The 18,814-nt window shown below is 35.7% G+C and overlaps 1 protein-coding gene across 2 annotated transcripts in view; it reads left to right on the plus strand.

Annotated features, from left to right (window-relative positions):
- col4a5 (collagen, type IV, alpha 5 (Alport syndrome)) overlaps positions 1 to 14,725 on the plus strand; it is a 91,217-nt gene extending 76,492 nt beyond the window's left edge. The window contains exons 41-49 of one of the 2 annotated variants that reach the window (XM_073906186.1): positions 226 to 298; positions 637 to 708; positions 798 to 926; positions 1,048 to 1,146; positions 2,794 to 3,006; positions 6,817 to 6,994; positions 7,091 to 7,205; positions 11,594 to 11,766; positions 13,417 to 14,725. In XM_073906186.1, coding sequence (XP_073762287.1) covers positions 226 to 298; positions 637 to 708; positions 798 to 926; positions 1,048 to 1,146; positions 2,794 to 3,006; positions 6,817 to 6,994; positions 7,091 to 7,205; positions 11,594 to 11,766; positions 13,417 to 13,498 — 1,134 coding nt within the window. In that variant the 3' untranslated portion in view covers positions 13,499 to 14,725. The remainder of the gene's footprint in view (positions 1 to 225; positions 299 to 636; positions 709 to 797; positions 927 to 1,047; positions 1,147 to 2,793; positions 3,007 to 6,816; positions 6,995 to 7,090; positions 7,206 to 11,593; positions 11,767 to 13,416) is intronic. The other variant, NM_001123230.1, reaches the window with a different exon arrangement.
- Positions 14,726 to 18,814: the final 4,089 nt, after the last annotated feature.

Here is an 18,814-nt window from a genome sequence, read left to right on the forward strand (position 1 = left end):
AATGTTATGTCAGAACTGAAATGTTGCTTTTTCCCTAAGGTATAAAGTATATCCAAATGAAATGGCTGTCATGAAAAGCCAGCAGGCTATGGCTTACAATTATGAAAATCATCAGGGGTGCTCAAACTTTTGCATAAGACTGCATTAATAAATTGTGTCTTTGTTTATTACTTTTGACTTTTAAGATGAAGTAGATACTGATGTTTGTTACTTGTTTTTGACAAGGGCTCCCCAGGGAGTCCAGGACCAAATGGCCTCAAAGGAGATCCTGGACCTCAAGGTGTTCCTGGTTTTCCAGGTCAGTTTGATTTTGATAGCCATTAAAGGAAACATTTACACAAGTAATAAAATGTCTGTAATTTACTCTACAGACACAGTAAGTGATTGGATGGTATCTTCAACTTAAACTGTTTATTTTTAAAAAAAATAAAATAAAATTGTAAAACTGTGCATTTGGTTGCTTAAAGTAGACTGTGAAAGGGCTGTCCTCATGGGACTAAACAAAATGTTTAAATATATTAAAATAGAAAGTCTTCATTTAACTTGTAATAACATCTGATTGAGTAATAGATGGTGGGAATTATTACAAGCATAATTTATGAAGGCATTTATTCACATGATTTTTGCATGTTGTAGGATCTAAAGGAGTGTCTGGTCCACCTGGTATTTCTGGCCTCCCTGGAGCACGTGGTGATCCTGGAGATAAAGGTGCGTCTTTTTGATACTGATATTTTTTCATTCTATTGATTTCATAAAAATGCATTGTCTAATACTTTGTTTATCTCTTCTGTTCACAGGACCTCCCGGACCCCCAGGTTATGCTGCAGAGCCTATTGTCTTGAAGGGCGAGCGTGGCCCACCAGGACCTCCAGGTAATCCAGGCGGCAGAGGACAAGCCGGACCCATCGGATTGCAGGGACTCCCAGGTTAGTGGTTATTAAAGAATTCACGCTAAGCTATCAAAAATGTTTGCACAGGCTGGTAAAGGCCAAATAGGGCCTGATCTGATTTTTTCCTGATCCTGTCTGGTGTTATCTGATCTTTTAGGTTCGCCTGGCAGCTCTGGAGACCCAGGACCAATGGGACCTCCAGGATTTAATGGCCCACCTGGAAGGAAGGGAGACACAGGTCCAGCTGGACAGCCAGGTAATATTAAGTTCAAATCTGGTCATTTTACAATATGTGGTACATCTCCACTGTTTACTGTCTGATAAAAGGCTAAAGCATTGAAAGATTTACATCCACCAAACATGTACTGTAATAGAATAGTTCCCCTGAAAATCTAAATTCAGTTTCACACTTTTATTTTCTATCAACATATTTAAGCCCACCAAAATTCAGAGTTGCCATTTTCCCTTTTGTAAGTCATTTTCTACATGTTATCCATGTTTAATTTCTCAATGCAAGCATACAACCAAATAAAAGACTTTCAGAAAGAAATAAACAAAATTATTTCTTTCCTGTATTGGAGGCTTTCAGCTTCCTCCCCCTAATTCCAGGATGCAAAGGTACAAAAGTACAAGTACATAAATCATAGGGAATTAGGAAATATTGTGTTAATAAATCAAAGTTATTGGCCTTGTTTGATGTTTTTTGCCTTCATAATAACCCTTCTAAGCATGACTTTATCAGTTAACTGATATCTTTCCCTTAAAGTTAACTTTTTTTTAAACACGATTTGATACACAGCAAAAACCTTAGAGTAAAATGAACGGTCTCACTTTATATTAAGTGTCCTTAACTACTATGTACTTACCTCAAAAAAATAAATACAATGTACTTACTGTGTTTATAATGTATTTGAGAACACGTTTGGTGCTTTTGAGTTGGGATAGAGGTTGGGTTATGGACAGGTTTGGTGGTATGGGTAGGTTTAAGGGTGGTTTAAGGTGTAAGGGATGGCCAACCGTGTATTTACAAATGTAATTACAAAAGTTAATTACAGATGTAATTACATACATGTATTTAATCAAGCATACGTACGAAGTAAATACATGTATTTACACAATAAGTACATTGTAACAAACTACTAATTCCTGTGTAAGGCCACTTAATATAAAGTGGGACCAAATGAACTTCTCCCACTTTCCAAGTTTACAAGTTTACAATATACACTGGAAATTCACAGTATAACAGAGTTAAAGTGCTGATTAAACATTAATGATGAACTTGATGAATATGAATTGATATGTTGAAAGCAATTGTTTTGAGTTAGAATGCCTAATATTCTCCTCCTATGCAAATTTGACATTGTAGGGTCAAATTTGCCCAACGGCAACTATTGTAGCCACATATTTAAATGTGATTTTCTAAAAAATAAACTAAAATCTGGAGAAAATAAATGCAAAACATGTTCATATAGGACACAATTAGTAAGGCTACATGCATGAAACCATTTAGAAAAATTTGGGCACAAATGGGTTAAACATTTTGATTATAAAAAGCAATTGTATCTCCTGGCAAGGCTTGAATTAAAAGTCTGAACTAATATGGATTGCCCTTACAAGTCTAGTGGACTTTAGTTTTTTAAGTCTTCATTTGTGTTTCAAAGATTATCTTGTGTTATCTAAATAAGATGTTTTTTGGGAGGAAGTAATCATAGAATTTACGTTTTAGGAGAAGTAACTAACTTTAGATTGTTCTTGAGAAGAAGTAGGCAGTGCTTCCTGTTCATGACATTTGCAGAAAACTTCAACTTTTTGCAAATGTCATGATGAACAATAAGCACTTCCCACATTATCTTCACTTCCATGTACTGGCCTCATAATCACTAAAAAAAACAATTGTTTACAGGTCAGCGTGGTTACCCCGGCCCTCCAGGTCCAGATGGGGCTCCGGGGCCTCCAGGTATCACGGGAACTTTGTCTGGTGCACACGGTTTTCTGATCACACGCCACAGTCAGACCATAGAAGTGCCATCGTGTCCTGATGGCACAAGCCCAATCTACGAGGGCTACTCTTTACTCTACGTGCAAGGCAACGAGCGGGCACACGGTCAAGATCTGGGTGAGCAGTTTCACATGCATGTGCTTTTTCATGCCACTAGGGCTGGAATCAGATTCTCAAAAACACTACGAAAATGCTTTTCTTTCTTATATTTATTACTGTCTTGTCTCTAGTCCAAAAAATCATAAAACAAGAAGCATTTTCTAGACAAGCAAAACATATTGTACTGTATTTTAACGATCTAGACGCAAAGTCTAAAGGGTGCAAAAGCATTAATAGGTTGGTCCGAATCCACTTTTGCTCTTTTAAGGATGGTAAAATCCGCTCTGCACCACAGTGCATGGTCTAATAGGGTTATGCTTATTCTCTTAATGAGTTTTGGGTGTTTTGAGCACAACGTGCATAAATCAATCTCATCTCACATTCTCTTTAAGAGTCAGTTGCGTCAAGCTATGGTGCATTTGCGATTTACATGGCGGACTTTGTAAATAGAAAAACTGAACACTTCACTAGCAAGAAAACAATTAAACAGACCATCTGCAGCGTGCTAATGAGCCTCCTTCATCCGGCCTCATTGCTTTTTGAATTTGCATGGAGTAAGGAACGGTGAAAACTCATTCTACTGAAGACATTATTTAGCCTGCATATGTAATTTTTCATTTCATATAACAAATAATACTGCTAATAATAACATTATACAAAAGTAAACTGTCATGAATAAACTGAAAAAAGCCCCCTGAGATGAAGAAGGCATAAAGGCAGGGGTTTTTATATTTGTGTTGAAAATAATAATTTTGTAACATTTGGTAACACTTTATAATAACTACACACTATAAGTCATTTACCAAGCATTAGCATCTAGTGAATTCATTATTTGTTAAGCATTAATTCTACATTAATAAACGTTAGTAAGCAGTTTATAACTGCAGCTACATATGCTCTATTCTTGACTTATAAGCACCTAAATAATGTTTTTAATAATTGTATTTTCATACTTAGTTAATAATTTTTTTTCATTACTAAATTAAGTATTGCATTATTTACAAACGAGTTGTATTTAAGAGTAGTTGAGGGTTTTTAGGATAATCCAAAATGAGTTAGTAAATGATTAATAAACTAATGAAATCAACATTTATATATCTTATTATTCAGGCATATGCTAATAGTCAACTAATATGTTAATAAATGCTTTATTAATTCAACTTCATGCAGTTTTGTGACCTAATCTAAAGTGAGGACTATTTATGCTTTATAAATCCCTTATAAATGACTATTACAGGCTCAGATTCAAATGAACAATAATCCTTGCAATCTTTTCTAAAAAGTAAAATTACTGTAAAGTTTAAACGTTGCTGAATAACAGTAGTGTCAAAATACAACATAAAACTGGATAAAACAACAACAACAATATAATAATGTAACAATATGATAAGATGCAATGTTTAAACTCTACAGTGATTTTATTTTAGATTAGGTTGCAAAGATATATTTTTTGTTTGAAGTACAGTTTCATTTGTGTATCTTTAAATGAATAGGTAGGAATAATGTCATTTATCCTGTTTAGAATTTAACTGAGCCTTTATTTGTCATTTATAAGGGATATAAAGAGCATAAATAGTCCTCACTTTAGATTAGGTCACAAAACTAGATGAAGTTGAGTTAATAAAGCATTTATTAATATACATAGTAACCATTAATATATGCCTGAATAATAAGACATATAAATGTTGATTTCATTAGTTTATTAATCATTTACTAACTCATTCTGAATTATCCTAAAAACCCTCAACTACTCTTAATTACAAATGGCTTGTAAATAATGTGATACTTAATTTAGTAATGAAAAATAAATCATTAACTAAGGATAAAATTACAATTGTTAAACACATTATATAGGTGCTTATAAGTCAAGTAAAGAGCATTTATAGCTGCAGTTAAAAACTGCTTACTAACGCTTATTAATGTACAGTTAAGGCTTAAGAGATAATGAATTCACTATTTGCTAATGCTTAATAAATGATTTATAGTGTGTAGTTATTATAAAGTGTTACCTAACATTTTACTAATTTCATATATTTTTTTTTTTTTTAATTTGTAAAGATATCTGTGTATTGCTGTACATCCGGTGTTTATTAAGCATTGTGGAAGTGTTTTGGACCTGCATAGGCGCTTAACTAACTCACTCTGTGCTGGACTTTAGACCTGCTTTCAGTTGGTCAATAGCGCAGTCTATTTCAGTTCTTCAAATAGCAACACGTCAACAATGTGCCTTAACACACCTCCTTTATAGACCAGCACACCCATGAGTCCACAAAGTGGGGCAAATGGATTTATTATTTAAGCAATGGGAAAATTAAAGCTGCACTGATCTGAAAATTGCAACAAAATGTGCCAAACATATCTTGCACCTTATTGCGCTGGGTGTATAATAGGGCCTAATGTCTTGTTTTAGTATATATCAAAGTTAAGCGAGTTTTTTTTTAAAACAAGACTAGAAAATCTACGTAAGAAAACCTTTTTTTTAAATCTTCTTTCTTGTTATTGACAAAATGAATGAAGGAATATTGATTGAAAAAGTACCTAGTTAATGCCTATGATGAATAATGAACCTCTATGCTCAAAAAAATGCTGGTATGTTATAAATCAGGGTCAAATACAGACATTCAATTTAATTCACCTTTATTTCTATAGCGCTTTTACTATGTAGATTGTGTCAAAGCAGCTTCACATAGAAGATTATAGTAAACATATAGTGAAACAGTGTCCAGTGTTTTTAACCAGTGGGTTTTTTTCAGTTACAGCAATCTATCATGTTTTAGAGCACAGTAGTTACTGTAATATTATATTTTAAAAAGATGTTCATACACATGCATTTTGTATGGCATACTGTATGTATGGCGGCATGCCGCAAGAACACTAAAATGCACAGTTCTGTTTTACTTCATGTTATTGTATAGAAATACATAACCACACACTGTAATTACACTGAAATAAGAACATGCAGTTTATCTGCCAGTCAGAATGAGTTCAATGAAGTTGAAGAACAGTAGAATTTCTGACTTCTTGGTAGACCAAAAATAAGATATTCACCTTATAAAAACATTTTTTTTTTCATTATGGACAGCATAATCATGTTTCTCCTATATATCACAAAGAATCATTTCTTTTTAAATACTTTTGACATGTAGAACAAGTCTGTTTTTGTGTAGCAAGGTTTATGTTAAGTGTATTGACATAATTACATTATTTGAAACATATGTCAGTATTATATTATTCGACTTCCAGTCTCACGGTATGAAACAGTGACAACAAACACCATTAACTTAAATGAAAGATAATAATCAGCAGTAAGTGCTGGCACATGGCTTTATTGGAATATTTCAGCATGGAAAACCATAACCAGTTGCTTGTTAGAAACATAATGTCAATAAACAATGGTGTAAGACAGGGGTCTCAACCACTGGGTCATCATGAGCTGAAATCAGGCTTTTTAAACAGACATACTTTTGTAAGTTGCAGCCTTTTGCCATTTCAATTTTAGTTTGACAGATACATTGCTGAAGTGGCATTAAATACTTTGTTTAAAAGAATTAACCAGAGACCTAATAAGCACACCATACTTCTTAGAAAAGAAAACAGAAAAAAAAAAACATTTAAGTTGGAGGATTTTGGCCCCCAGTAGCATCTCAGTCGGTACCAGAAATGTGTGGGCCCTTAGAATCATCCTAATCTTCCTCTAGTGGCGCCCCTGTTTCAAATATTCAAATATGACTCAAATATTTTTCAGAGGGCCCAAAATTGCTAGCAGCGCCCCTGACTGTACACCATACTGCATCTTGACTATCTTTTTCTCAATTCAAAAACCATCAGGTACGGCTGGCAGCTGTCTACGGCGTTTCAGCACGATGCCTTTCATGTTCTGCAACATCAACAATGTCTGTAACTTCGCTTCCCGTAATGATTACTCATACTGGCTGTCCACACCACAGCCCATGCCCATGACCATGGCACCCATCACTGGAGAGAACATCAAACCTTACATCAGCCGGTAAGAGTCTGCTGCACAGATGAGCAGTGTAAATCCATTTACTTGACCTGAATCCATTATGTCACCTCAATCTTGTGTGTGTGTGTGTGTTTGTAGGTGTTCTGTGTGTGAAGCTCCAGCAATGGTGATTGCTGTACACAGTCAGACCATTCAGTTGCCAGCGTGCCCTGAAAACTGGGATACCCTCTGGATCGGTTACTCCTTCATGATGGTACGTACTGTGAAGATCTGGAAGGAACTGAATATTATAAATGATTGAAAATACTTTAGGTGCGTCCCAAATCACATACTTATGCACTATTCTGCGCCATTTTGTAGTACAAATAGTATAAGTAGTGCATTCACCCTGAAAACTCTAAAAAATAATAAGTGCACTTTAAAATCCTGGATGATGCACTTATTCAACCGGTAAAATGAAGTGTGGAATGTGTAGCACTCAGAGATGTATAGTAACGAAGTAGAACTACTTCACTACTGTACTTAAGTACTAAAAGGCAGTATCTGTACTTTACTGGAGTATTATTTTTTTCTCCTACTTCCACTTTTACTTAAGTACATATTTTCCATGAGTTTAATACTTTTACTCCGATAGATTTTTTATGTGCTGCATCGTTACTCGTTACTAGGGGTGTCATGATGATTGATATCAGTTCAGTAGGTCATAACCGGTTATTACGTGATGACGTCATTTATCTCCTATGAGCGATGTTGCAATACTATGGCGAAGGACGGAGGCGCGAGAGCGAGGCGGCACAGCATACCAGCTGCTAGTTTACTGTTAGGGAGAAACGTTGTAAAACTTCACCTCTGCCTATCTCTCGCTCTCTCACTTTGGACATTTGACCCGCTGGCCAGTTTGTAAGGTAACTTTTCCTCTCTTCTTAGCTGTTAAAGCTGTGGATCCAGACATGAGCGTGCCTCATGTGCAATTAAGTTTTCTCCACTGTGTCTATTACCTGTGATAATCGTGTATTCTTCCCGCCATGGGTGAACAGCGCTTATATTTCTAAAGCCCTTTCTGTTGAGGACAATAACCAATCATAGCCGTGTAAGACACGCCTGTCAGCGCTCAAAAAGCAGGCGGGATAATATTGACATGAGTTTATTAGCTGTAAATGCTCGTGCTGTCTTCTGTGCATGAGTTTTGTTTAATACATCCAGAAAGAGTGTTTTCTTTGAGCAGGTCAAATTAAGGGCACAGTTCGTATATCTGACTGCTGTATTAAAGGACAAAATTTTATTACAAAAAACCCTTTAACTGTCACACCAAGACAAAAGCAATAGAATTTTTTTGATTGCATTTCTTAACTCCTAATGTTGCTAGTTAACACAATCAGTGCATTTTTATTCAACACATCACATTATTTCTAAAATATCAGCCTCTACCAAATGGTTGAGATGTTGGTTTATGGTAAAAGTACCAGAATTAATAAATATACTACAGAAAATATGAACTGTAAGACCAATTTCATTAAAAACATAATAAAAATAAATAACAATTATTACTAAATCATAGCCATAAGCCATAAAATATTTCTGATTTTCATTTAACACAGTAATATTGTTCTAAAATTCTAAAATATTGTAAAATTCTTCCAGAAGACAGAACTCCTGTTCATTGTGGTATTAACCAATCAAACTTCAAAACTCCCAAAGTGTGAGTGTGTCTTTGTGTGTGTGAGAGTGAATTATGTGTGAGTAAGAGTGTTGTTTTAACAGTGTGATTGTACCTGTGTGTGCGTCCGTGTGTGTGTGTGTGTGTGTGTGTGTGTGTGTGTGTGTGTGTGTGTGTGTGTGTGTGTGTGTGTGTGTGTAAGAGAGAGTGCAACTTATGTAATGTCCCCACAATTCACAAAAATGTGTGTGTGAGAGAGAGAGATAGCGAGAAAACTGTGTGTCAGAGTGTATGAATGTGTGAGAGTGGGGAGAGAGTGTACATTTAGGTGTGTGCAGGGCAGTGTGTGTGTGTGTGTGTGTGTGTGTGTGTGAGAGAGAGAGTGTATGTATGTGAGTGAACATGCTGAATTATCTCATCAGTGAAGGCATTTTCTGGTAAAAGGGCCTGACGATGTGAGTTCTTGTACCATAGAAACTATTTACAGAGAAAAACAGATTCATAAGCCATGTTTCTTTTCGTTCTGCTTAATCAAGTACCCCAAAAAAGATATTTAAAATAAATAAAACAATTGGTGTATTTTGACTGCTTTCTTTAATAACTACATTACACAATACTTGTACTTTTACTTTCAGTACTTGAGTAGTAAATTTTGAAATAAACTACTTGCAGTACTTAAGTACAAAAAATGTTGAATACTTTTGTACTTCCACTTAAGTATGGTGCTTAAAGAGCACTTCTACTTCTACTCAAGTCAATTTTTGATAAAGCACTTGTACTTTTACTTAAGTATGGGTCTCTAGTACTTTATACAACTCTGGTAGCACTTCAAGCACTCAATGACCACAGCTTTGGGGTGCACATGTTGGATTACTTTATTTATGCAAATTTCTCTTACGAGAGTGATCATAGCACCTCCTGATGGTGAATGCGGTTATACACACAACAGGTATTATTTGGTACTTGGTCATTTGTTTCACTAATTTGGCAAACCGTCAAATCAGGGAAACTATTTGAATTTTTTCACTTTGTAAAACAAAACATTCCATTTGGGAGGACACTACATACATATACTATGCTGTTGAGCGTGTAAGTGCATAAGCGCATAGTGTATAGTGTGCCATTTGGGACGTCAGTGTGGGGGAATAAATCTTAATAAATCTGACAGTTTAAATGTGTATTGAACAAAAACTGATGATTCCGAACATTGAAGCTCTCTTTCTCTCTGGGCTCTATTTTGACGGTCCATGCGCAGAGCGCAAAACGCAGGGCGCGAACGCTTTCAGGGCGTGTTAGGACGCATTTTTGTTAATTTACGGACGGGAAAACCTGCTTTGCGCCAAGGCGTATGGGCTAAAAGTGTTGAGTTTATTTTCTTAATGAGTTATAGGTGTGTTTTGAGAATAAACCATTTAGAATCTCATCTCCCATTCCCTTTAAGACCCAGCTGCGTCGCGCCAAGAGCGCATTTGCTATTTACAGGACGCAAAGTAAGTCTAAATGGAAAAAAATGAGCATTTCACAAGCAAACAGTTAACAGTTTTTTTAACAGAAAACTGTTAAACAGAGCATCTACTGCGTGAGAATGAGAGATAATGGAACTACTTTCACATTCGCTCTTGGATAGGGAAACATTTACGCACAGACATCAATTAGCCTATAAATAATTAATTTTGCTTGTTAAGCGCAAAGATTTGTTTCAAAACTATTTCTAAATTCAGTTCTAATTTCCAGCAAACGAATAAATGAATAATAATAACAAAATAATAATAACAAAATAACTCAAAACCTGAGTTATATCCTAAAACACATGCTGTGCCCCATATGGTCTAAAACCTGACAGGTGGGCAAATCTAAGCTTGTTTTTAATAAAAACAAATATAAATATGGATATAATAAATAATACTGCTAATAATAATAACATTATACAAAAGCAAATTGTTATGAATGAACTGAAAAAGCCTCCCGAGATGAAGAAGACATAAAAGCAGTGATTTTTCATATTTATGTAGGCTAGAAAATAATATGTTTTGTAATATTTTAATCCTTTATATCTATATTCTATATCTATTCTTATTATATCCTATATATATCCTTAATATTTACATTTGTAAAGATATTTGCCTATTGCTCTCTTGTGCGTTTTAAGCAGTGTGTAAGCAAGGCGCAACTCTGCGCCGGAGTTTAGACCGGGTTAGTTTTGGTCTAATGAAAAATCTATTATAGATTCTCAAAATAGCAACGTGCCCGCAGTCCGCCTCAGAACGCCTTCCTTTTTAGACCAGAACGCCTATGAGCGCACATATGAGCGCTAATGCATTTGCTATTTAAATAGCGTATCGCAACGCCTCAAAACGACTCTTGCGCCAAGCTGAAACTACCAAACGACTATTGCGCCGCGCCTTGCGCCACACTACGCCGGGTGTATGATAGGGCCCTCTATCTCTATCTCTCTCTCTCTCTCTCTTTCTCTCTCTCTCTGTGAATGCACTCTTACAAAAAAATGATTGAGAAGTTAATATAATTTATAAATATTAAACTATTTTAGCACATAACGCACCAATTGACTTCAGTTTTAATGTTTCCTTTAACTTATTTTTAAAAGAGTATCATAAGTCAATTAGTATCAATCAGTGTGGCTCAAAATTCAAACATGAAACTCACATTAGACACATTTAACAATAAATAAAGAGCCTAATTATTCAATATGAATGTGTTTAGGATGCAGAAATGCTGTAACTTTAAAAGAACTTGAGATTCATAACACAGGAATTCCTATTATTTATACAAAAAAACAAATTTTTAATGTAAGTTGTGTATATTGTGGGTTTAACTAAAGAAAGCCTTGTACTTTTAATTTGGTTACTACACTTGACATCAAAGTGGTCTCAAAAGTTTTCTTTAAGTTTACAGTGCAGATTTTGAATACGGATTCCTCCTTGTTAACACATTAATTAGGATTGATTATTGCTTCTGTGTTTCAGCACACCAGTGCAGGTGCTGAGGGTTCAGGTCAGGCTCTGGCCTCTCCGGGCTCCTGTCTGGAGGAGTTTCGCTCCGCTCCCTTCATTGAGTGCCACGGACGAGGAACCTGCAATTATTACGGCAACTCCTACAGCTTCTGGCTGGCCACTGTGGACGTGAACGAAATGTTCAGGTAAGGTTTCAACCAGAAGAACACCAAAAAAAAATCTTACTAAGCTTTTTTTTGTCTTGTTTCTAATCCAAATATAAACAAACTCTTCAAGGGATAGTTCACCCAAAATTGAAAAATAGGTCATTATTTACCCTTTACACCCGATTTATCGGGGCTTCAGCGTCAACACTTGGCGGTAAGCGTGTCTGAAGTTGGGGCTGACGCGATCATCATAACAGTTAAAGTTAATCAGTTGGCTTATGTCACCAGTTTTTTTCACTCATCCCAAAATTTCTAAAACTATCAACCTTTACCAGATGGTAGATATGTCGATCTATGGTAAAAGTACCAGAATTAATACATATTACATATATACTATAAAAAAATCTGAAAATATGAAATGTAAGACCAATTTGATTAAAAACATTCATTCATTTTGTTTTCGGCTTAGTCCCTTTATTAATCTGGGGTCGCCACAGCGGAATGAACTGCCTATGTAAAAGAAGTAACATAAATTGTGAAGGAAACACTATTGTAAACATGAAGATCACTAAAACTGAACTGTAAAAATAGTTAGAAAGCAAATTACACCTAAGAGAGATGACCTTAATGCTTTTTATTTTTATTAAATCCAATTTTGAATGTTAGACTCCGTCTTTCGGATGAGACGTTAAACCGAGGTCCTGACTCTCTGCGGTCATTAAAAATCCCATGGCACTTCTCGTGAAAGAGCAGGGGTGTAACCCCGGTGTCCTGGCCAAAGTCCCTCTATCGGCCCTTACGATCATGGCCTCCCAATCATCCCCTTACACCGAATTGGCTCGATCACTGTCTCTCCACTCCACCTATAGCTGGTGTGTGGTGAGCGCACTGGCGCCGTTGTCCTGTGGCTGCCGTCGCATCATCCAAGTGGATGCTGCACACTGGTGGTAGTGTGGAGAGACCCCCCTCATGATTGTGAAGCGCTTTGGGTGTATGGCCATACACAATAAATGCGCTATATAAATACACATTACATTACACTTTTCAGGCGCACTAGTTGAGATGGGGGCTTTTGTGACCGTGGGTCTGAAGTTTGAGGAAGAAGCAATAAAAAGTACAAGGGTTTGCAACCCCACTTAAAGTTACAAATATTGGCACCGATGAGAGCCATTAGGTGGTGATATGATTCGCCAACCGAGATCAATCCAGTGTTTTCGGAAAGAGTGCTGAAAGACTTTGATTTATAAGTGAACTTCTTAACGACTGTATTAATTATATTGCATGTAAAACTCCTTCTTAGTGTAAATCATTTGAACTTGTCTTATTTGCAATTTTATTTATGTATCCTTTTTGTCTCTTTGCTCATACTGTATATTTGTAATGTTCTTTCTTGCATAAATAATGGGGGGGGGGGGTATACAGAAGGGCTAATAATTCAGGAGGGCTCATAACTCTGACTTCAACTGTATATGTAAATGCAGAAAATGGGACTTAAATCAAAATATGTTCCCTCATTTTGTGCCCCACTTTAGTCATTTTTTTACTTATAACGTGCTGAATTATATGCCAGTAAGTAAAATAATCTTGTTTTTATTATGAAGGACTTACCCCACTGGCAGATAATTACTCTTTCAGTTCTTAAAAAGGCACAATTCCAACATGTGTGTACTTCTTCCTCTGCCCAAACAGAAAGCCGCAGTCAGAGACTCTAAAAGCTGGAAACTTGAGGACCCGCGTGAGCCGCTGTGTGGTGTGTATGAAGAGGACGTAACGTAGTGACATTCATGCAGTCTGTTGTTGTCGTTGAGGATCAAGGACTGCGGATCACCGGTGGAGTTTCACTGGTGCGGTTTCTTCACGTTTAACTCTATGGTGCTACTGTGCAACACAGCAAAAGAAACTGAACAGAACAAATGAATTTTATTAGTCTTTGTTATTTTTTATTTTCAAAGAAGTACCTCAAAAGAATCACGCAGATCCAGCAAGGTGCCATGACACGACGTGCATTAGATATTTTTTTCTCTCTCCTTTTCATGTTTTCCTTCAAGAAATGCTACTATTTTTGTGAGAAGCACTCTCACTTGTTTTGTTTTGTTGGTGGTTTTCGAGTGGAATTGTCTCCATGTTACCAAATCGGCACTTTGAACATCAAAGAGACGACATGCACTGAAGCGTTACATTAATGGGACTGCTTTATTATCTTCCTCCCCCTCCCCAATCACTTTTTTCTTCTTTGTTGGTGGTACTAACACTGCTGTATCAGGACGTGTTTAGCATTGTGTCATTTATCTCTCTTTTTTGTAAGTAATAAAATGTGTATATTGTGTAAAACACCTTTTTAGTTTAAAACCAAATGGATCATTAGTTAAGGAATTTCTGAGTTCTTTGTCAGTAGGCTCACCCACTCTTGTTTTTAATTCACATATTAACTCCACATTCATTTACACTGACGTTTGTACAAAGAACTTTCTTCAAATGAAACAGTATTTTATAAATATAAATATATATATATATATTAAAAAGAAAGTTTATATCCAGAAACTTGATTTGGCTGTAGGAGGTTTTTGTTTTATTCACTAGCTGTCAAGCAAGGGTCAGTGTGTTCTTCATGTGCAGTTTTTCTTCCTCCCATTCTGATTTCATTAAACCATCAAGGAAATCTTTGTGAAAATCCATCAGATGCTAGTGTTATGAGTTTGTAAACCTGTCATCGGTTCTTATTTGTGTTTTTATTACACCACAGTGTGGTGTATCGTGGTTTTAGAGCCACTGCGTGTCAGCAAAGCGAAACCACTGTGGCGTATTATGTTATAGTTAATTGATATATGTATGCATATTTGTCATTTAAAATTTGCTGACCGACTGTGTTTGAGCTCATCTAAAGCTGAACTATTTTTTTCATGGGGTGCAAGAATGTCTACTTCAAAAACATTTCCCACTTTTATGTTTAGTATCCAGTTGTTATGAACTTATGACTGAAATAAAAGAAACAAACTTTGTTTGTGTAAGGTGCCATTTTATTTTTGAGATGGTTAATCTGGTATTATTATGGTTTGCTTATTTGCAGATTTTCCTCCCATCTAAAATGTCTTGTTGCACAGAAATAGCAGATTTATGATGGTCGACCACTAGAGGGAGACCTGAGACGGACTGTCAAAGCTCCGACCCGTTGCTTTTACCCTGACACACCTGCTTGTATTTATGATTTACAGCTCAACAAGGTGGATTGGGGGTTATACTTCATTTTGATGGTCTGTTTGTTAAATTTAAGTTATATTGCATCTACATGTCAACTAATTCTCATTAGATTATAAGTAGACTGTTAGGTTAGGGTTATGGTTACTGTAAGTTGACCTACTTGCAAAGTTTCTTATAGTCAGTTAAATGTCTGTTGATGGAGCATACTAATACTAAAATAGAGCATCAAAATAAAGTGTTACCGGGTTGGGTCATTCCTACTATTCAGTGACATTTCAAGGTAGTAACTGTCCCTGAAAAAAATGCTAAATTTTCCAGGATTTGATCATTTTGGTTGAAGGAGTACTTATTAAACTATAAGATAAATATACTGGTCCAGCTCAGGGTATACAGTTTAGCATCTTTTACAGAATTTTCACATGTAATGATGGCGCAGTAGGTAGTGCTGTCGCCTTACAGCAAGAAGGTCGCTGGTTCGAGCCTCGACTGGGTCAGTTGGCATTTCTGTGTGGAGTTTGCATGTTCTCCCTGTGTTCACGTGGATCCCTGGTTTCCCTTACAAGTTCAAAGATATGTGGCACAGGTGAACTGGGTAAGCTACAATTGTCAGTAGTGTATGTGTGTGAATGAGTGTGTATGGGGGATTTCCCAGTGAAGGGTTGCAGCTGGAAGGGCATCCACTGCGTAAAACATATGTGGGGAAAGTTGGTGGTTCATTCTGCTGTGGCGACCCCAAAGTAATAAAGGGACTGAGCCGAAGAGAAAATAAATGTCCAGAGACATGCGGTATAGGTGATTTGGGTAAGCTGAATTGGCCATAGTGTATGTGTGTGTATGGGTGTTTTCCAGTGATGGGTCGCAGCTGGAACGACATCCACTGTGTAAAACATATGCTGGATAAGTTGGTGGTTCATTTTGCTGTGGCAATCCCAGATTATTAAAGGGACTACGCCGAAAAGAAAATGAATGAATAAATAATGCCTTGGGGACACAAATGGCACCAAATTGTAGGATAGGAATGACCTGATTGTGAAAATATTTTAAAAGTTTTGAAATATCTTCTGTTTAGCTACACCATGGGTGCCCAAACCTTTTCTGTATACTAAACAGTGTATATTAAATTTGCCAAGGGCAATTTCTTAATTTATTTGGTAATATTTAAAAATAACTAGAAAACACTGTTTTAAATCCAATTGGCTAATGCAGAATAATTTAACCTTTAATAATGAACTTATCACAGTAAAACATAATCCCATTTACAATGCTGAATACACTAGTCAAGCTTACTTTGATTTGCTGGCAGATGTCTTGTGCAGTTTGCTGACAGTTTTTGCATTTTAAAAGTCTGATTAATCTACAGTATTTAACTGAATCATTTAATTTCAGTTGGATTTTTTTGTAGCTCAGCAATAAAACAAAGAAACAAAAGGGTTCCTTTAAATTGGAAATGACAATCATTGTCAATGGCATTCGCCCCCAACACAACCCCCTCATTCTCCTTCTGTTTTCAGATGGGATGGCGGGTCAAATCCAAGGTTGCCATGAGCCAACATTTGCTCTTGGGCCCTACTTACAGCATCTTTGATTTACACCAGGGTTTTTCAAAGTCTAAGACAGTGGGCCTCCCTTTTGACACAACTTATCCATTGGCGCCCCCCTCCTCCCAAGCGCGCACACACACACACACACACACACACACACACACACACACACATATATATATATATATATATATATATATATATATATATATATATATATATATATATATATATATATATATATATATATATATATATATATATATACATACATATATATATATATATATATATATATATATATATATATATATATATATATGTATGTATATATATATATATATATATATATATATATATATATATATATATATATATATATATATACACAGTGTGTATATATATAAAGACACAGACAGGCGTCAGACTGTTAACTCACTTTTATCATCATTTGCATGAAAGTGCAATTATTTACAGAGTAACAAGTATTTTAATATAACGTTTTTAAAACTAGGATGATCGTTCAATATGAATAGAACAGATCCAAGAACTGTCCATCCCAGTCAAAACAGTCGAAGTTTAGCGGGTCTCATGCTGTCATTAGCCAAAATATCTTGACAAACCAGACATAAAGGTCGTGGTTTATCAGCTGGTCCTGTCCACGTAAATCCTAAACTCAAATACTGATCATCATATCGTCGTCTTTTGGGTTTAAGCCCTGAACTCGATGGCTTTGAATCGGGGGGTCTCAGAAACCGATCCATTGTGTTAGCAGGCATATACCTATATTGGCGGGCTTGCCAAACAGAAGCGAATTTACAGCTGGCCTTCTGGGTAAAAAAGGTTTTCTTATTTTAGACATATTGTTTTTTTTAGCTTTGTTTAATTAAAACGTTTCAATATAATAAAAAGTACATATAATAATTAAACTTAATAATTATATTTTTATTATATAACATTTTTTTCCGCGCCTCCCCTGACATGCTCTGGCACCCCCCAGGGGAGGCGCGCCTCACACTTTGAAAACCCCTGATTTACACTATAAAAAGCGATTAGTTAACGACTTAAAAGTGAATAACCCTTCACTTTTGAAATTGTACATTTAAGATCATCACAGTTTTCTGATTCATCCAATGGCATACCTGTGGTAAATAATTAAATTATACATATGTTAATATTAGGTGACACATTTCTTTGAACTACAGGTTATGCTTTGTTCCACCAATCAAAAGAATTCCAAACTGAGTCAGAACTAGGCATGGGCTGGTATAAGATTCTGTTGGTATAAAAATTTCACGGGTGCATTGTGATCATATAAATATATAAATATAAGATAAATATAGATAAATATATTATATGTTTTAAATGTATGGGTAAAAAAACAAAAAACATTTCCCCTTTAAACACACTGTATTGTATTTTGAGAAACATTTATAATATTTTGGAGCAGTAAACATGTCAGGCTAAATAATTCAAATGAATCACTGACTTCTGCTGTCTTCATTAGTTTCAAGAACACAGATTTCTTTAACATTTAAAATGATATTGTGGATATTTTTTATGCTGGAGATACTGTTGTTCTAAAAACAAATCTTCAAAAAAAATCGTACATAAACTGTAGGAGCGATATAGCAGAACATTTTGGCGGTTTTAAAACTTTGACTTTTACAAACCGTGCTATACCTTGAAAACGGTTATCGTCACATGCCTAGTCAGAAGCAGGGGCGGATTTAACTAATAAGCGAAGTAAGCAGCCACTTAATGCCCTAGGAATTTTGGGGGCCCCAATCAACACCTAGAAGTTGAAATGATACCTATAACATCGTTTTCTATCAAATAAATTTGTAATATAATTATTACATCTACACAAATTTGTCTTACGGAGCAACAATCCAGCAGTCAAATCAAGTAAAGATTTAGTTTTAAATAACATTATTTTCCATTTATGTAATCTGAAACTGATTCATAAAAACAATTCATGAAAGCAGTCACTCGCTTCAGTACTGAGCAAAGAGTAATTTTAAAAAAATGATATTAAGGAAGGGCAGCACAGTGTTTAGGACTGTCGCCTCATATACATTTAGTCAGTTGATGCACGCTTTTGTCTGAAGCAACTTATATTTGAGGCATTCTGCAAGTCAACAAGAAGAGGCATTACACACAAGAAGTGCTAATCATACAAAGGAACTGTCAGTGCTTAGAGAATTGGGTGCTAGAGTAAGGTTTTTTAAATATAGAGAGAAGAGTGTTTCTACAGGTGGTTTGTCAAGCCCACTCATCTATGTAAAGCACACTTCATAAATCCAATTTTTGTAAGACCGTTTGGTCAGATGAGTGTTCTCTGTAAA

Source organism: Danio rerio, chromosome 7 (genome assembly GCF_049306965.1).
Source record: "Danio rerio strain Tuebingen ecotype United States chromosome 7, GRCz12tu, whole genome shotgun sequence".
Taxonomy (NCBI): Eukaryota; Metazoa; Chordata; class Actinopteri; order Cypriniformes; family Danionidae; genus Danio; species Danio rerio.